The 12830-nt window shown below is 44.2% G+C and overlaps 1 protein-coding gene across 4 annotated transcripts in view; it reads right to left on the reverse strand.

Annotated features, from left to right (window-relative positions):
• Positions 1-2159: 2159 nt before the first annotated feature.
• The window catches only part of mon2 (MON2 homolog, regulator of endosome-to-Golgi trafficking), a 52252-nt gene continuing 41581 nt past the window's right edge, over positions 2160-12830 (reverse strand). For 2 of the 4 annotated variants that reach the window (XM_071522666.1, XM_071522667.1), the window contains 14 exons: positions 12522-12697; positions 11866-12028; positions 10871-11164; positions 10159-10357; positions 8860-9503; positions 8197-8340; positions 7077-7094; positions 6377-6505; positions 5264-5454; positions 5092-5152; positions 4882-5005; positions 4489-4696; positions 3370-3452; positions 2160-2912 (listed from right to left, as the gene is read on the reverse strand). In XM_071522666.1, the coding sequence (XP_071378767.1) occupies positions 2749-2912; positions 3370-3452; positions 4489-4696; positions 4882-5005; positions 5092-5152; positions 5264-5454; positions 6377-6505; positions 7077-7094; positions 8197-8340; positions 8860-9503; positions 10159-10357; positions 10871-11164; positions 11866-12028; positions 12522-12697 (2598 nt within the window). In that variant the 3' untranslated portion in view covers positions 2160-2748. The remainder of the gene's footprint in view (positions 2913-3369; positions 3453-4488; positions 4697-4881; positions 5006-5091; positions 5153-5263; positions 5455-6376; positions 6506-7076; positions 7095-8196; positions 8341-8859; positions 9504-10158; positions 10358-10870; positions 11165-11865; positions 12029-12521; positions 12698-12830) is intronic. The other 2 variants (XM_071522670.1, XM_071522668.1) reach the window with 1 other exon arrangement.

A 12830-nucleotide genomic window follows, 5' to 3' on the forward strand; every position in this document is an offset into this window, starting at 1 on the left:
TCACTCAGACAGGCAGCGAGGACACAACTGTTAAAAACCCTGTGGGGGTCATGTGCTTTGTGTGTGTGTGTGTGTGTGTGTCTGCACTGTAGACTGTAGTCCAAATACTGTAGCACACCCTCCTGATTTAGCTTAATAATCAGATTATTAGGTGAATGGTGCCAACACAGCACACAGTACCGCACAGTTTTATGTCTGAGCTGCACCCTGCATGTAAGGTGTTAGGTGCAGCAACACACTATCTGTTCCAGCGCCTGGTGGTATGCAGCATTATCAACAAAGGACGTCGGGGAGAGCCATAAAGCCAGCTTGTGTGTATCAGACCAGATGTACTGTAGGCTACCTCAGTGGGCAGCAGGAGCCACGTCACTCCTCTCTTCATAGCAACAGTACTATTGACCTACATGCTTTCTACACAACCCACACTGCCTGAGGTGGTGGAAACTATGCAAATCCATACCAGATATTGACTTTCACCTCATATGCTTCGTCCTCGTGTAGTCAACCTGGTTCAAAATGTGCAAAAAAATATATCAAATGTGCATTTCCAACTGAGACATTCAAGCGTTAACGTTTAGCTTTTTTTTTTTTTCCATCCTGCAAGGAATTCTGCATAATGGGTCTGAGTTAAAATGAAATACATGTTTATGAGAGTCGCAAGTCTAAATATCACATTAGATCTGTGTATAATAAACGCAAAGGTAACAATCACGACCGCATACAAGAAAGTGCTTTTTCCCAATCATTGCTCTATTTTATTTGATGAAACATGATACAGTTGCCAGTGCTGTAACCGCTCGGCTCTAACGTTACACAGTACAGTAAAGCAAAAAAAAAAAAAAAAAATGCAACAATGTAGCCAAAGCCATTGTAGATACAGCAGCAGTTACAGCTTTAACACGGTACAACACTATAGTTTGCATTACCTGAAAAACCGTATTACAGGACATTTTCCTCGGCTGAAGTGGAATCACCAGCACTAGCAAGGCAGTAGCTTGCGCAGTCATCTCCATAGCGGGCAGTGTCACAACCCAACCAACAGCACAAACTACTACCTCAGCCAGTACATGGTCAAACGCAGGAGCGAAAAAAATAAAAAAAAATACTAAAAAAACGCCGTAAAAGCTGAAGAAATGCACCGCCTCGTCTCGGTATTCACCTACACCGACATTCCCATGCAGCCAGGAATGGTCCGTCCTCTGCCTCTTCTGAGCAGACTTGAAATACGAGGGAAACCCCGCCCAAGCGGACCTGCCCCGCTCTCCTCCTCCTCCTCCTCCTCCTCCTTCCTTTCTTCAGTGCACCAGACAACCCACGGTCCTTTCCCCTCATATGACCTAAACTAGCGGTTCCCAAACTGCGGTCCGGGGACCTCCGGGGGGCCCTTGAGAGGGTGCCGTGGGGGTCCCTAGCAAAAAATGTGGGATGGTTTTAATCTATTATGTCATTGACTAGACACTGAGCACGATGAGAGATTGCATAAAGATGGCTAATTCTGATCAAGAGGTTTCACTGTCCTTGTTATCATCTTGCTTACTATATAGAAAGAGAACAAAGATCTCAATAGCAGGGTCACTTAGACAAAACCAGTTTAAAATGGGGGGCCTGTGGTCTAATGCGTGTCTATTTAAGAGGTCCTTGATATAAAAAGTCCAGATCCAGCCCTTACGAAAAAGGAACTATAATAATCCTATCATATTTTTTAGAAGGATACTACACAAATGTCACTGCAAAAGAAGTGGGAACATTGCAATGACACCTAAGGTGATAAGAAATATCATGAAGTACAATAATATCACCATAAACTCACTATTGAGCACTATAAGTCCCTGTAGGAAGATTGCAGTGATACCACAGGAGATAAAAAAAATACCATTAAGTACGATAATGTCACCCAAAAACTCACACGCTCCAGTCCCTAAAGGAATATTATAGTGATTTTTCATTAGAGAGTTAAAGAAACACTAAGGAAAAAAAAAAACTTTCATGTTCAAGGAGATAGCACCTCAAAAACATAAGCATGCACTTAGAATTCCATTGATCAATATGTAACAAACAGAAAGCATGCACTCACTCGTGGTACGGTAAGGCACTTTGGGTAAGAGTACATAAAAATGAAAAATGTTATAATTGAGCACACACAGCACCGAGTTGTTTGTAGAACTGTCCCATTTATTTTACACAGACAAGTACATCCCTTCTCAGATGGCTGGCTAAAGATGACATGGAATGTTACAGTAAGATGTTTTTTTTTTTTCCTTGCATAAAATCCTCACTGTTGAAAATGTCGCAAAATGTCTTTGTCCTTTCATTTTTAAGATCAATAAAGCCCAAGTATTATTATTTTTTTCTTAATTACATCATCAACACTATCACCACACACTGTACATTGACTCGCCTCATCAGGAGAATAAAACAAACTAAACCCAGAGGCAACACTGCAATTTTTTTTTTTTATCTCTGTAGTTGTTAACACACGAGTCCAGCCAGTCTGTATGAGAATGGAGGGGGGGGCAGAGGCGTTATCAGCTTACATTAGAAGCATACAATGATGTGTATGAGGGTCAAAGTCGTCAGTGTGGTCCGAGCGCAGTCTCGCGTCTCGGTTGCCACGGGTTACCGTCCGTTACTGTAGATGTGGGTTCACGTGGAGTTAAAAGTCCGTCCACTTGTGAAGCGTGTGGGTCAAGAAGACACATTCATGATTTCTTCATTATATAAAAAAAAAACAGACAAGACCTAGCCTGGTCAGGACTCTCCGTTCTGGACTCTGGAGACGGGGGGCTGCATAAAGTCTTTGAAGGGCCCCAGGGCCTCCTTCAGGGCTGAGCTCACCTCAGACGAGGAGCATGTAATGCACTCTACCAGCGTGGGGTACAGGGCGATCACCTGAGCCCATGTGTTCCCATCCACTGCGCACAAAAGAGCCGACAAGCAAGAGAAAGGAGCACAAGGAGGAGTGGGGGAGGGAGGGGAAGGAAGAGAGCATGAGTTGTGATAGAAAGCAATCAGAGAAATAATTTCCTTGATAAAATTGCCAGAGGCGTATGGGAATGGGTTTTGCGTCTGAATAAAGGCCGATACAATGCAAACAACTTGAAGGTCAAAAGCATTATTTCTGCATGTCTCACTTCAATCTTTTGTAATTCAAAAAATCTCTTTGGGTAATTGACCTTGTTGAGTACATAAACGCTTCTCCCCAGACTGGAAATAAAACCCATTTGAAAAACGGTCCCAACTGTACTCTTGACACATTTATCTGAAATGAACAGATGATAGATATATGGTAGTATCACTGTCTTTTTTAGCTTTTCTTTGCCTCACCTCTTTCCAAGATCGATTTAATCGTTTACACTGTTTGAAACTCACCATTTTCTGGCTGGGTCTTTTTAAGAGAGTCCATCAAGGTGCTGATGGCTTTCAAGACAAAGATAATCTCTGTCACTTGTTGCCTAAAAAGAAAAAAAAGAGGTTTATTAGCTACATATACCTACTTAAACGCTGTAAATGTGACAATGGGGACACTGTGTGAGTATCATCACTTGAATTGGATTTCAAAGGTTTCTAATGAGACGGATATGAGGCGGATACACCGGTTTGGCAGTGATTAATAAATTGCTTGTAATGAAAGCCTGTCCATAACAGAATAAATTCATTCCTGGCTAATCGACACAGGCAAGAGACAGAACAGACAGAAAGGGAAAACAAATTTGTGAAAATGGTGACTTAAGTGTGTCTCAAAGATGAAGATGCTATTAATCTGATCAGATAACAATCAAGTTTAATCTTCTATCCACTATGAAAGATAGCGAGAAACCTGTTATACTACATGAGCATGATAATCTAATAACGGACAAGAGAGTCCATTATGGCTGTACAAGGAACGTAGCTCTGAAGAGTAGGAAAGGCAGAAAAGGCGGAAAAGTTGCTAAAGAGATTAAATAAACTAAATCAGGTTAGGGCTCAATATTTATCAAACCTCTCAGAGTAGCAGAGTACTGAGGGGGAAAACACACTTCTTTCATTTGCTTCAGCAAGGTCTGCTGCTGCTATGTTGCACACCCTAATAATGCTGTAATCCATATCTTTTCCCATACTTTTCATTCATAGATTCTACCTAATGTTATAGCATTGAAACTGGTGGTTGTGCATGCATATACAGTATAGCCCCCATTTGCTAGATTCTTGTTTGTATTCTATTTTCCTGTTTTTCTGAACTCCTCCCTTTATCCTACTGCCATTTGCAATCCAATCACCCAATTTCCCTATGGGGATCATTAAAAATGTCATCTTATCTTAGCATAAACGTATTCCAGAATTTTTTCACTGATTATTTCAGAAAAGGGACAATAACAATGGAAGCAGTTGGAGTGGTCTTGGTTCTCCACAGCTAAATGTTCTTGTACATAACTCTTTGGATAAAAGCATTCCCCCAAATGGCAGATGCTCCATGTTTCGTCTTACCAGGTGGTCTATAGCAGGGCTTACCTGGGCAGGGGGCAGCGTCCGCTCAACCTCTCATCCTCCACGTAGCGCCGCAGAACGTCCTGGGACCTCTTGAGGAGCACAGAGAGCGCCATGCGAGAGATGTAGCCCTCCTGGGGGGTGGACACCTTGTTGCTGAAGGAAAACTGCAGCAGCGTCTCGAAGCAAACCTTGGAGAACTCCTCCCTCATCCGCATGTCGATCTCTGCCTCTGTAGAGGGAAAGCCATTTACATTTTATATTTTAGGCATTTAGCTGGTGCTCCTATTCAATGAGTCGGTTGGTGTCGGTTATGGTTAGAAGATGGTCTCTATCCCATCAGTGTCAGAAGGGTCACATACACGTAAACAAGATAGCTGAAGTCAAATCATTTTAGCTGTAAAAGTCACATCTTACCTGTGAAAGAGGGGGACTGTGAGTGAATGGATCCTTTATTGAGCATAGTCATTATCTGGCCAACAAAGTCTTTGGGGATGAAGTTGGCAAACGGTAAAATCTCTGTGCTGATCAACTGGACCACCTAAAGCGAAGAGGGCACAATGCTGATGCAGGCAAACTCACAAAATGATGTTAAGATACTGGATGCTAGCAACAAATCCTATTTACCTCTACATCAACAGATTCATTCTTCTGGAATTCCTGGATGGACAAGTTGTCTGGAGGTGTGCTGCAAAAACAGACCACCAAAAAACATCAGCTCCCTACTCAAAACTCATACATTCATACAGTATATTGACGTATGGACTTAGAATTGAGTCATTTAAAATCTTATGTGTACCTTTTGGTAAAAAGGAAGTCTTCAAAGGCATTGGCTAGCTCTGGCCACATGGTGTCGAACTTCCCAGAGGAGGCATGCTGGCGCGCCACCGGCAGTCCAATGGACAGCACCTTGAGCAGGGAGGAGACAGCAAGCTTCCAGGTACTCTCTGATGGACAGGCATACTTCAAACCCAAGGGCATCCTCAGGGTCTTAAGGATGGATGGATGGATGGATGGAGGGAGGGAGGTAAGGAGGGAGAAAGAGAGCACAATAGATCAAGAGACTGGAACACAATGCAAGACTTCAAGGTAAAAACTACAAAACAGTAGTACCATGACCATGAAAGCCTTTCACGCTGTAATGTGGAGAAACTATTTTTAAATGGTACAAGTGACTACCTGAAATCACAGGGTTACGATCAAAGCAGTATTTCAATACATTTTTGCACTGGGATAATGGGCCCATAGAAATTTCCTTATATAAATCCAGAAAAAGTAATACACCCTCTTTTTGTCTAACTTCTCTTTTCACAGAACAACAGCTGGGCTCCCCAAGGTTGAGATTTTACAAGAATCGACTTATTGCTTTGGAGACAGAAAGGGGGTGGGGGTGTGATATGGACCTATCCATAGGGAACCTTCTTAATAGTTGCTTGGCAAATTATTCCTTCAGCTATGGGATTGCTTTACACAGACGATGGGAAAAGAGCAGTTAAATGCAGGTGTCATTAAGAAATAGGAAACAATGGAGGACTGGCTGTCAGCTTTGAGAAGTTAACCCTTTTTGATGAGTTGTACTCAGATTTACTGAGTATGATGAACTGAAAATGATGAACTCCCACACCTAATGTGATGTTTCGAGGTGGATAGGTTAGATAGGATAGGTTGGAAAAACTACATTTTTGCTCTTTCTGCCACAGAGTGAAGGTGAAGTGAAATGAAATGGAAAAAATAAAAAGCATTCAGTCTCAATTTTACCAGCCAAAATGGGTGTTTGTATATAATAGACCTTCTGTACATTTCCAAGTTGACTCGAGGCTGGTGGACATTGACAAACCTTTCAGACACAAAATTTACAGGCTTTTAAAACAACCAGCCAGTGACTGTTAATTTCCCACCCTGGAGAAAATACCTTGATGATGTTCTGCAGAACTTTCTCATTGATGACAGCTTTGTGGCATGCCGTTTTATGGTACAGGTCCACCACCACCTCCAGGGAGCGCTCAGCGAAGGGCACATAGTTTAAGGCAACCCATTCCGCCTGGAGGTCAGGAAAATTAAACAAGAGAAAAAAAAAGAGTAGCGGACATCAGTCAAGTAGAGTTCAAAACCATTATCCCTTACCTTTGGGCAGAACCACATTCAAAGCAATATTAAAGGCACACTTTGTATGAGGTTATAAAGCAACAACAACACAAATTTATTTCAAATCAATGACCGTTAATCTACTTTATGTTTCTGTCTGCCATTTAGGAGCATCACAGCTGAACAAAGTGTTATAGCCCAGCCAATGACTTGATGCAATGGTACAAAGTGTGCCTTTAGGCGTAAAACAGAACCACACGTGCGCATATGGACACCACCAAAACAAAATCAACATAAGATGGGACTGCACAGGGACAGCACAGGACAGTGCTGTGCACACAGAGGCAAAACCACCAGTTAGTGGCAGGCAGAGAAGGGTAGCATGGAGTGAGTGAGAGATGTAGATGAGACATGAGAGCCTACCATGCGGTGAAGTACCTCATCTACCGCAGAAGGTAGGTAGTCACCAATCAGCACAGCTTAGTAGTACAACTATAGAGGGGGCTGAAGGAGATGGTGGAACTCACCGGTGCAAAGAGTTGGATCTAAAATGGTTATCCAGTGAGTAGTCCCAAGAAACAGAATGAGAGAAGATGGCAATTAAATTGATGTCTAAGTTATATCGAATTTGCATTGGCTTGTTGGCTAAATGAGATGCCTGAATCAAGAATTAGGCCTGATTTAAAGAAAGAAAAAAAAAAAAGAAAAAGGAAAACTCACTCCTAGCACCCTGGACATTTGAGGCAATCTGAAAGAATTGGATAGGAGCCAGCAAGGCAGTAAAGACCACCCATAACATCTGTTTGGCTGGGTGGGAATTTTGTTGACCCTCTCGCTTAAACCATTTAAACAGATTCAGATCAACAAGAGTGTCCAGTGTGTGAGAACATGCGGTTGATTCTGGGTCCCACCTGCAGGACTAATAGACTGACAGACAGACAGGATTTGAGGCTTCAGTGGTGAGTGTGTAGCGCTAACATTCATTAGCATAATTGCATCAGCCCGCCAATGTTAGATCAAGACAACTCTCAGCATCCCCGGTAGGCACAGCAGCTGCTGGATCTTACTACTTCATCAAAAGCTGCCTTTTGGTTTCCAGGAGAACAATGAGTAAAGAAGACACAGATATCAGAGCAATGTTGTGAAAAGGCCCTTCTGTTGTTGAGGGAAGAAATGAGACTTGGGGTGTGTTTATGGTTTTGTGAATGAAGTAATCTAGCTCAAGATCATTTGGCTCCTTTGAAATCAAAGGTTTTTTTTTAGATGCATTTGAACTGTGGTTGAACGGAGGACTAATTGACAAACATTTCCCTGGCATGCTGCCAGCAAGCAGAGCGAGCATGAGGGAGGCAATGTGGGGAAGAAATGGCTCGGGGCTACTGATCGGGGTTCAGAGGAGCCTGTCAATCTCGATGGCCACGATAGGGGCTACATGAGGACTAGACTGAGGAAAAAAGAGGGGGGGGGGGGGGGGGGGGGCTTCTTGAACATCAAAGAAGAGGCATGATCTTGTTGAGAAAGGCTGGAGAGAGAAAGGTGATGAATAACAGTATATACCATACAATGTTCCAATGAAACAAACTGACAAAGGGAAAAAACTGCAAATGACCACAGAGCTTTTACAGGACCTGTCCCATTTCCACCTACCTGGTTGTATTTGGCATTGGCCACGTGTTTGGTTTCCATCTTGCCATACTGGGGCGGCTTGCAGGAGAACTCCACGAAGAGTAGCAGCTGTTCAAAGATGGCTGGGTACATGACCTGCAGGTTCTCCGGGCCCACACAGATGGCCTGCAGCGGGGAGGGACGGCAGGAACAAACACTTACTCACTGCTGACATCTACCACGGGACCGCAGATTGCACAATTTAGCACAATGGCACATTGTTCCATGGGCCGAGTTAACACACAACGGGAAGAAATAACTGGACAGTCGGGTCTAATGACCCACAGGGAGAAGAATAGTCTGCATTTCTTAAAGACTCAATAATCATGGTGAAGGAAGTTTTGTTTTTGTTCCATTTAAAACTATATCATTCAAATAAAAGTACGGGGGAAAAAAGAAAAATATTTGGAATTTGGACGTCATAGCATAAACAACACATTAGAAGATTAGTGTTGGCCCCATATAATGAGCAATTCAATCTCCAGTGGATAACCATGTCCTCCCACCACTGATTCCTCAACTAGCACTTTTCTTGATGCTTCTTGACGCTATCTACTGGGGTTATTTGTGTTTTTGTTTTCTCTGGAAACCATATTTTTGTTTTCTGACAAGGTGTCCGAACTGAATTGAATTCCCACTACCCACCTTCTGCAAAACGTCCAGAGCGGTGAGCACAGCTTCCTGCAGGCTGGTGAGCACAGCCTCGGTGTAGGAGGGGAGGATGAAGGGCGAGGCATCACTGCTGATAGGCACGGACACGGCCCCATGGAGGATGACCCCCAGTTTCCTCAGGTCCTCCATACTGAAGCCCACCTTGATGTGCTGGTAGAGTGCTGGGAAAATCTGGATCAGGGCAGTGAGGAAGGGCTGGCTGGGGATGAAGGAGAGCTTCTCTGTCCCGCCACTAGGCGGCCTGGTGCTGTCCGTTCCCGTTCGATACCACGTGTTCCACGCCGACCACCACAGTGCCGAGTCCTCTAGCGCTGACTCCTCCCCTGGGGGAGGGGCCTGCAGCTCAGCGCCGTTGTAGCGCGTCAACCGCTCGACTAGCGAATCCGAACGCACCAGGGGTCTGCCAGGACCAGAAGCTGTTAGGGGGTCGATAAGGACCGGGGGAACGCCCATAGCGGCGAGTGCGTCGCCGGGTTTGTCCGAGTCTTTGACGGGCGTGACAATCTGTAGGATCTCTTGAAAGCTCTTGAGGGCAGCCAAGGAGACCTCGTTGTTCTTGCTGAGGGCGGCTGACTGGATGTGGTCCAGCAGCACCTCCCAAGCCTTGAAGAAGTCACCTGTAGATACACAGCAAAAGGACAGGAAAGTGTGAGAAAATATTAATGCCCGTCTCTTTGACTCTTTGAACTTTACAGCAATGGGGTTGCAGTGACAGATGGGACATATCAGTGATGTCACCTACTGCAGCTGCAGCCAACTATTCAAACAAGGAAATGAGGCAACTTTGGTCAACATCAGCCATTTCCATAGGAAATGAGTGGACTTCTGTTGACTGGTTTCTTAAGTTGCTTGCGGCATGAACACACAGTTAAGCACCACATATCAGTGAGGTAATAGAATAAAATTAAGAAACAACTATGCAAAGTTAGATCTCAGACATCTGACTGCCTCAAGCTAGAACCTGCTCTGATGGATATTTAGTACAAAACCAAATCGTTAAATTAGGAGTCAAGCACACCTTTATTAGTACTTTATTCAGTACATCATCTGGGTAACTTGTACAAACATTTTGCTTTTTATGCATTGAACAAAGTACTACTGCATCATGGCTATGTGCAGTGAGCCGTTTACTTCAGTAATCAATTTCACTATGACCAGCACCTCACCAATCAAACAGTTCTCTTTTTCCCCTCAGAAAACTTAATCTGCCTTACGCACAACAGCAGTAGAAATAGTGGGTGAGCATCACAGGGTAGATAACGCATGGCTCACCTAGCTGTTGGAGAAGATATCGCCTTGTGTTGAAGATGCGTGCCACCCCGGCTAGCGTCAGCACCCAAGTCTCCGCCCACTGTTTCTCAGCCGTGTCTCGTGAGTGGTGGATGAGGATGTTCCCGCCGCCAGACTCGATCTTCTCCTTGTCAGCCGTGGTGGACGACCTCCTCACACAGTCGAGCAGGTGGAACAGTACCTAGTGGTAACAACAAGGTATTTCAGCCAACAGTCATTTCTGACGCACTTCAAATAACAGAACTTCAAGACAACATAAGTAATGGCGAACAAACTGAATATGAACTGAATAAAAACCAAAAGATGACCTTTATCCTTCTATGATTTCAGATAGGATGAAAAATAGAAAATAGAATGTATATCTGTGGCATTCATATAAAGGATAATGATAGAAATTAGTTTTATCTTTTGTGATATTACAGAAATTCAATAAATGCAGTGCAAGCAATGTAACTAAATGATTTTGACATCAAGATGAATTGTTCATAATACACAACTAGGATTTGGCTGTCAGAACAAATTTTGTGTAAGAAATTTTTCTGAATGAGGCCCTGTATCTTAATAGTTTCATATAAAAAATAATTGGTAATCATGACAGCATGATCCGGTACAATCTTACAAAAACAGTAAAAGCACATTTAATGTGAAACAAGAGCGTTTATGTGGTGCCCAGCTAGTGATTCTTGCATGCTACCTTCCAGACTACGATATGCCAGGTCGGCTGCTGCAGCAGAGTCCCGTGGGCTGCAATGGTGGAGAACATTGTCTGTCCAGCGCTTTTTCGCACGGCGGGCCGCGGGTCGACACACAGCTCACCCAGCTTAGCGTATAGGCACAGCCACAGGCAATCGAAGGGAGGGGCAGGGTGGAAGGGCCTGTTGAGGGTCTCTCCTTTCTCCTGGGCCTGCTTCTGCAGAGCCGCCTCCTCCCTCTCCAGCTCTTGCGTGATGGCTTCTCCCCTTTGGAAGAAGTAGTCCGAGATGTTCCACTGTGGCGAGAAAGGGAGGTGGGGTGGAGAGGGGGCGTTAATTGGAGAGGGCGGGTGGTAAAATGCTTCTGGCGGTATTGCTATCCTATTACCATAAAGTAATCTCACAGGAACAGCCACGCTCCAAGAGAAATAATCCCACAAACCACGGATCAATATCAGGTCTTGCATGTCCTGAATACTGTACAGTGCATCTATGAAATGTCAGTGCAGCAGTAAATGTGCAATATTATTCTTAGATGTTTCAGTGTTAGATAAGTGGCTGCCCTGTCCCATCTACCTGGAGAACAAGGCTTATTCTATATCTTATTCCAGATAATATACATAGGACAGGAAGATGTTGTCATTTTTCTTTTTACCTTTAATTATCCAGGAAAGGCTTGCTGAGCATGCATGATCTTTTTGAGCAATGCCCTGCTAAACATTCATATTCACCCATGGGAAACGCACAGTTCAATCACAATCTTCTACTGCTGGCCACTGAGAAGCTCTAGTAGAGTTGGGGATTGAATTCACTTCACCAGTTTGTATTGAGTGAGAGGAGAGCACTAGTATATTTTTTTTCCCTGCCTAGGTTTACCCAGACTTTCTAGGGACTCTAACCATCAGCTTTCCAGTAACAAGCCTGCTTTGTCTAACCATAAACCTTCCATCGTCCCCTTGATAATAAAGACCACAGCACAAGACGTCTCTCATCTCACCAGTAGGCCAATGGAGGTGAGGCTGATGTTGAGCTCCTGGTTCTGCAAGCCGAAGCTGCCGGCTACATCCACAACGATCTGGAGGCACGTGCAAGGCATGGTGGGTAGGAAGTCTGTCACCACCAACTGCAGGCACTGGAAGGCTGTTCGGATCAACGACTCGCTGGAGGGGAACATGGGATACACATTGGTTAGATACTGGTACAGACTGGAACATGGCCACTCAGCACGTATAAACTATGAACTTTACTTTGCATTCACACCCCTTTCAACTGCATAGCCATGGTACTTTTTTCTTGACCCATAGTTTGGACATCCAGATATACATACTTCTCTCTAACACAAGGCAAAATGGTGGCCGCAGTGAACACCCAACATTTCCCTGGGTGTACAAAATGGACTTCCATCTGGTTTATTGAATTGCTTGCAGTGTGAACATGCAGCTATGATAGAAATTAAAGAGAGCTCTGATAAACACAACATTTGCCTTCAACATAAGAGAAAACTGTTTTAATGAGAACAAAATAAGTATCAATCTTCATGCCCCTTCCATCTTGCCAGCTCTTGTTTTCTTAAGCCTTCGCTCTGTCCTTTTACTCCAAAGCCCTGCCTCCTGCCTCCTTCGTCCATCCCCTCCACCTCCACTGGGTTCTCACCCCTGATCATTGCGGATGGCCCCTATGACACCCAAGACGAGGGGCCAGCCGGGCCCCAGGCTGTCCCCCTGGCTCTGGAGGATCTGCAGGACGCTCTCCAGCTGTTTCTGCCGGATGTCTGCATGCAGCACGTTGGATAGCTCCTTCAGTGGGTTCAGTAACAAAAGCTGCAGCCGCTAGAGGAAGCAAAGAGGGAGATTGTAACCGATTAGTTGATTGACACATTGTCACTGATTGATCTCCCCAAAGGTGAAATATATCTTCATTGCAAAATTTGCTGTTACAACACTAAATAGTATGCATATACAA

Source organism: Centroberyx affinis, unplaced genomic scaffold (assembly GCF_046629955.1).
Source record: "Centroberyx affinis isolate AG114_WGS23_722 - 3 ecotype Tasmania unplaced genomic scaffold, CSIRO-AGI_Caff_v1 ptg001013l_1, whole genome shotgun sequence".
NCBI classification, from domain to species: Eukaryota; Metazoa; Chordata; class Actinopteri; order Beryciformes; family Berycidae; genus Centroberyx; species Centroberyx affinis.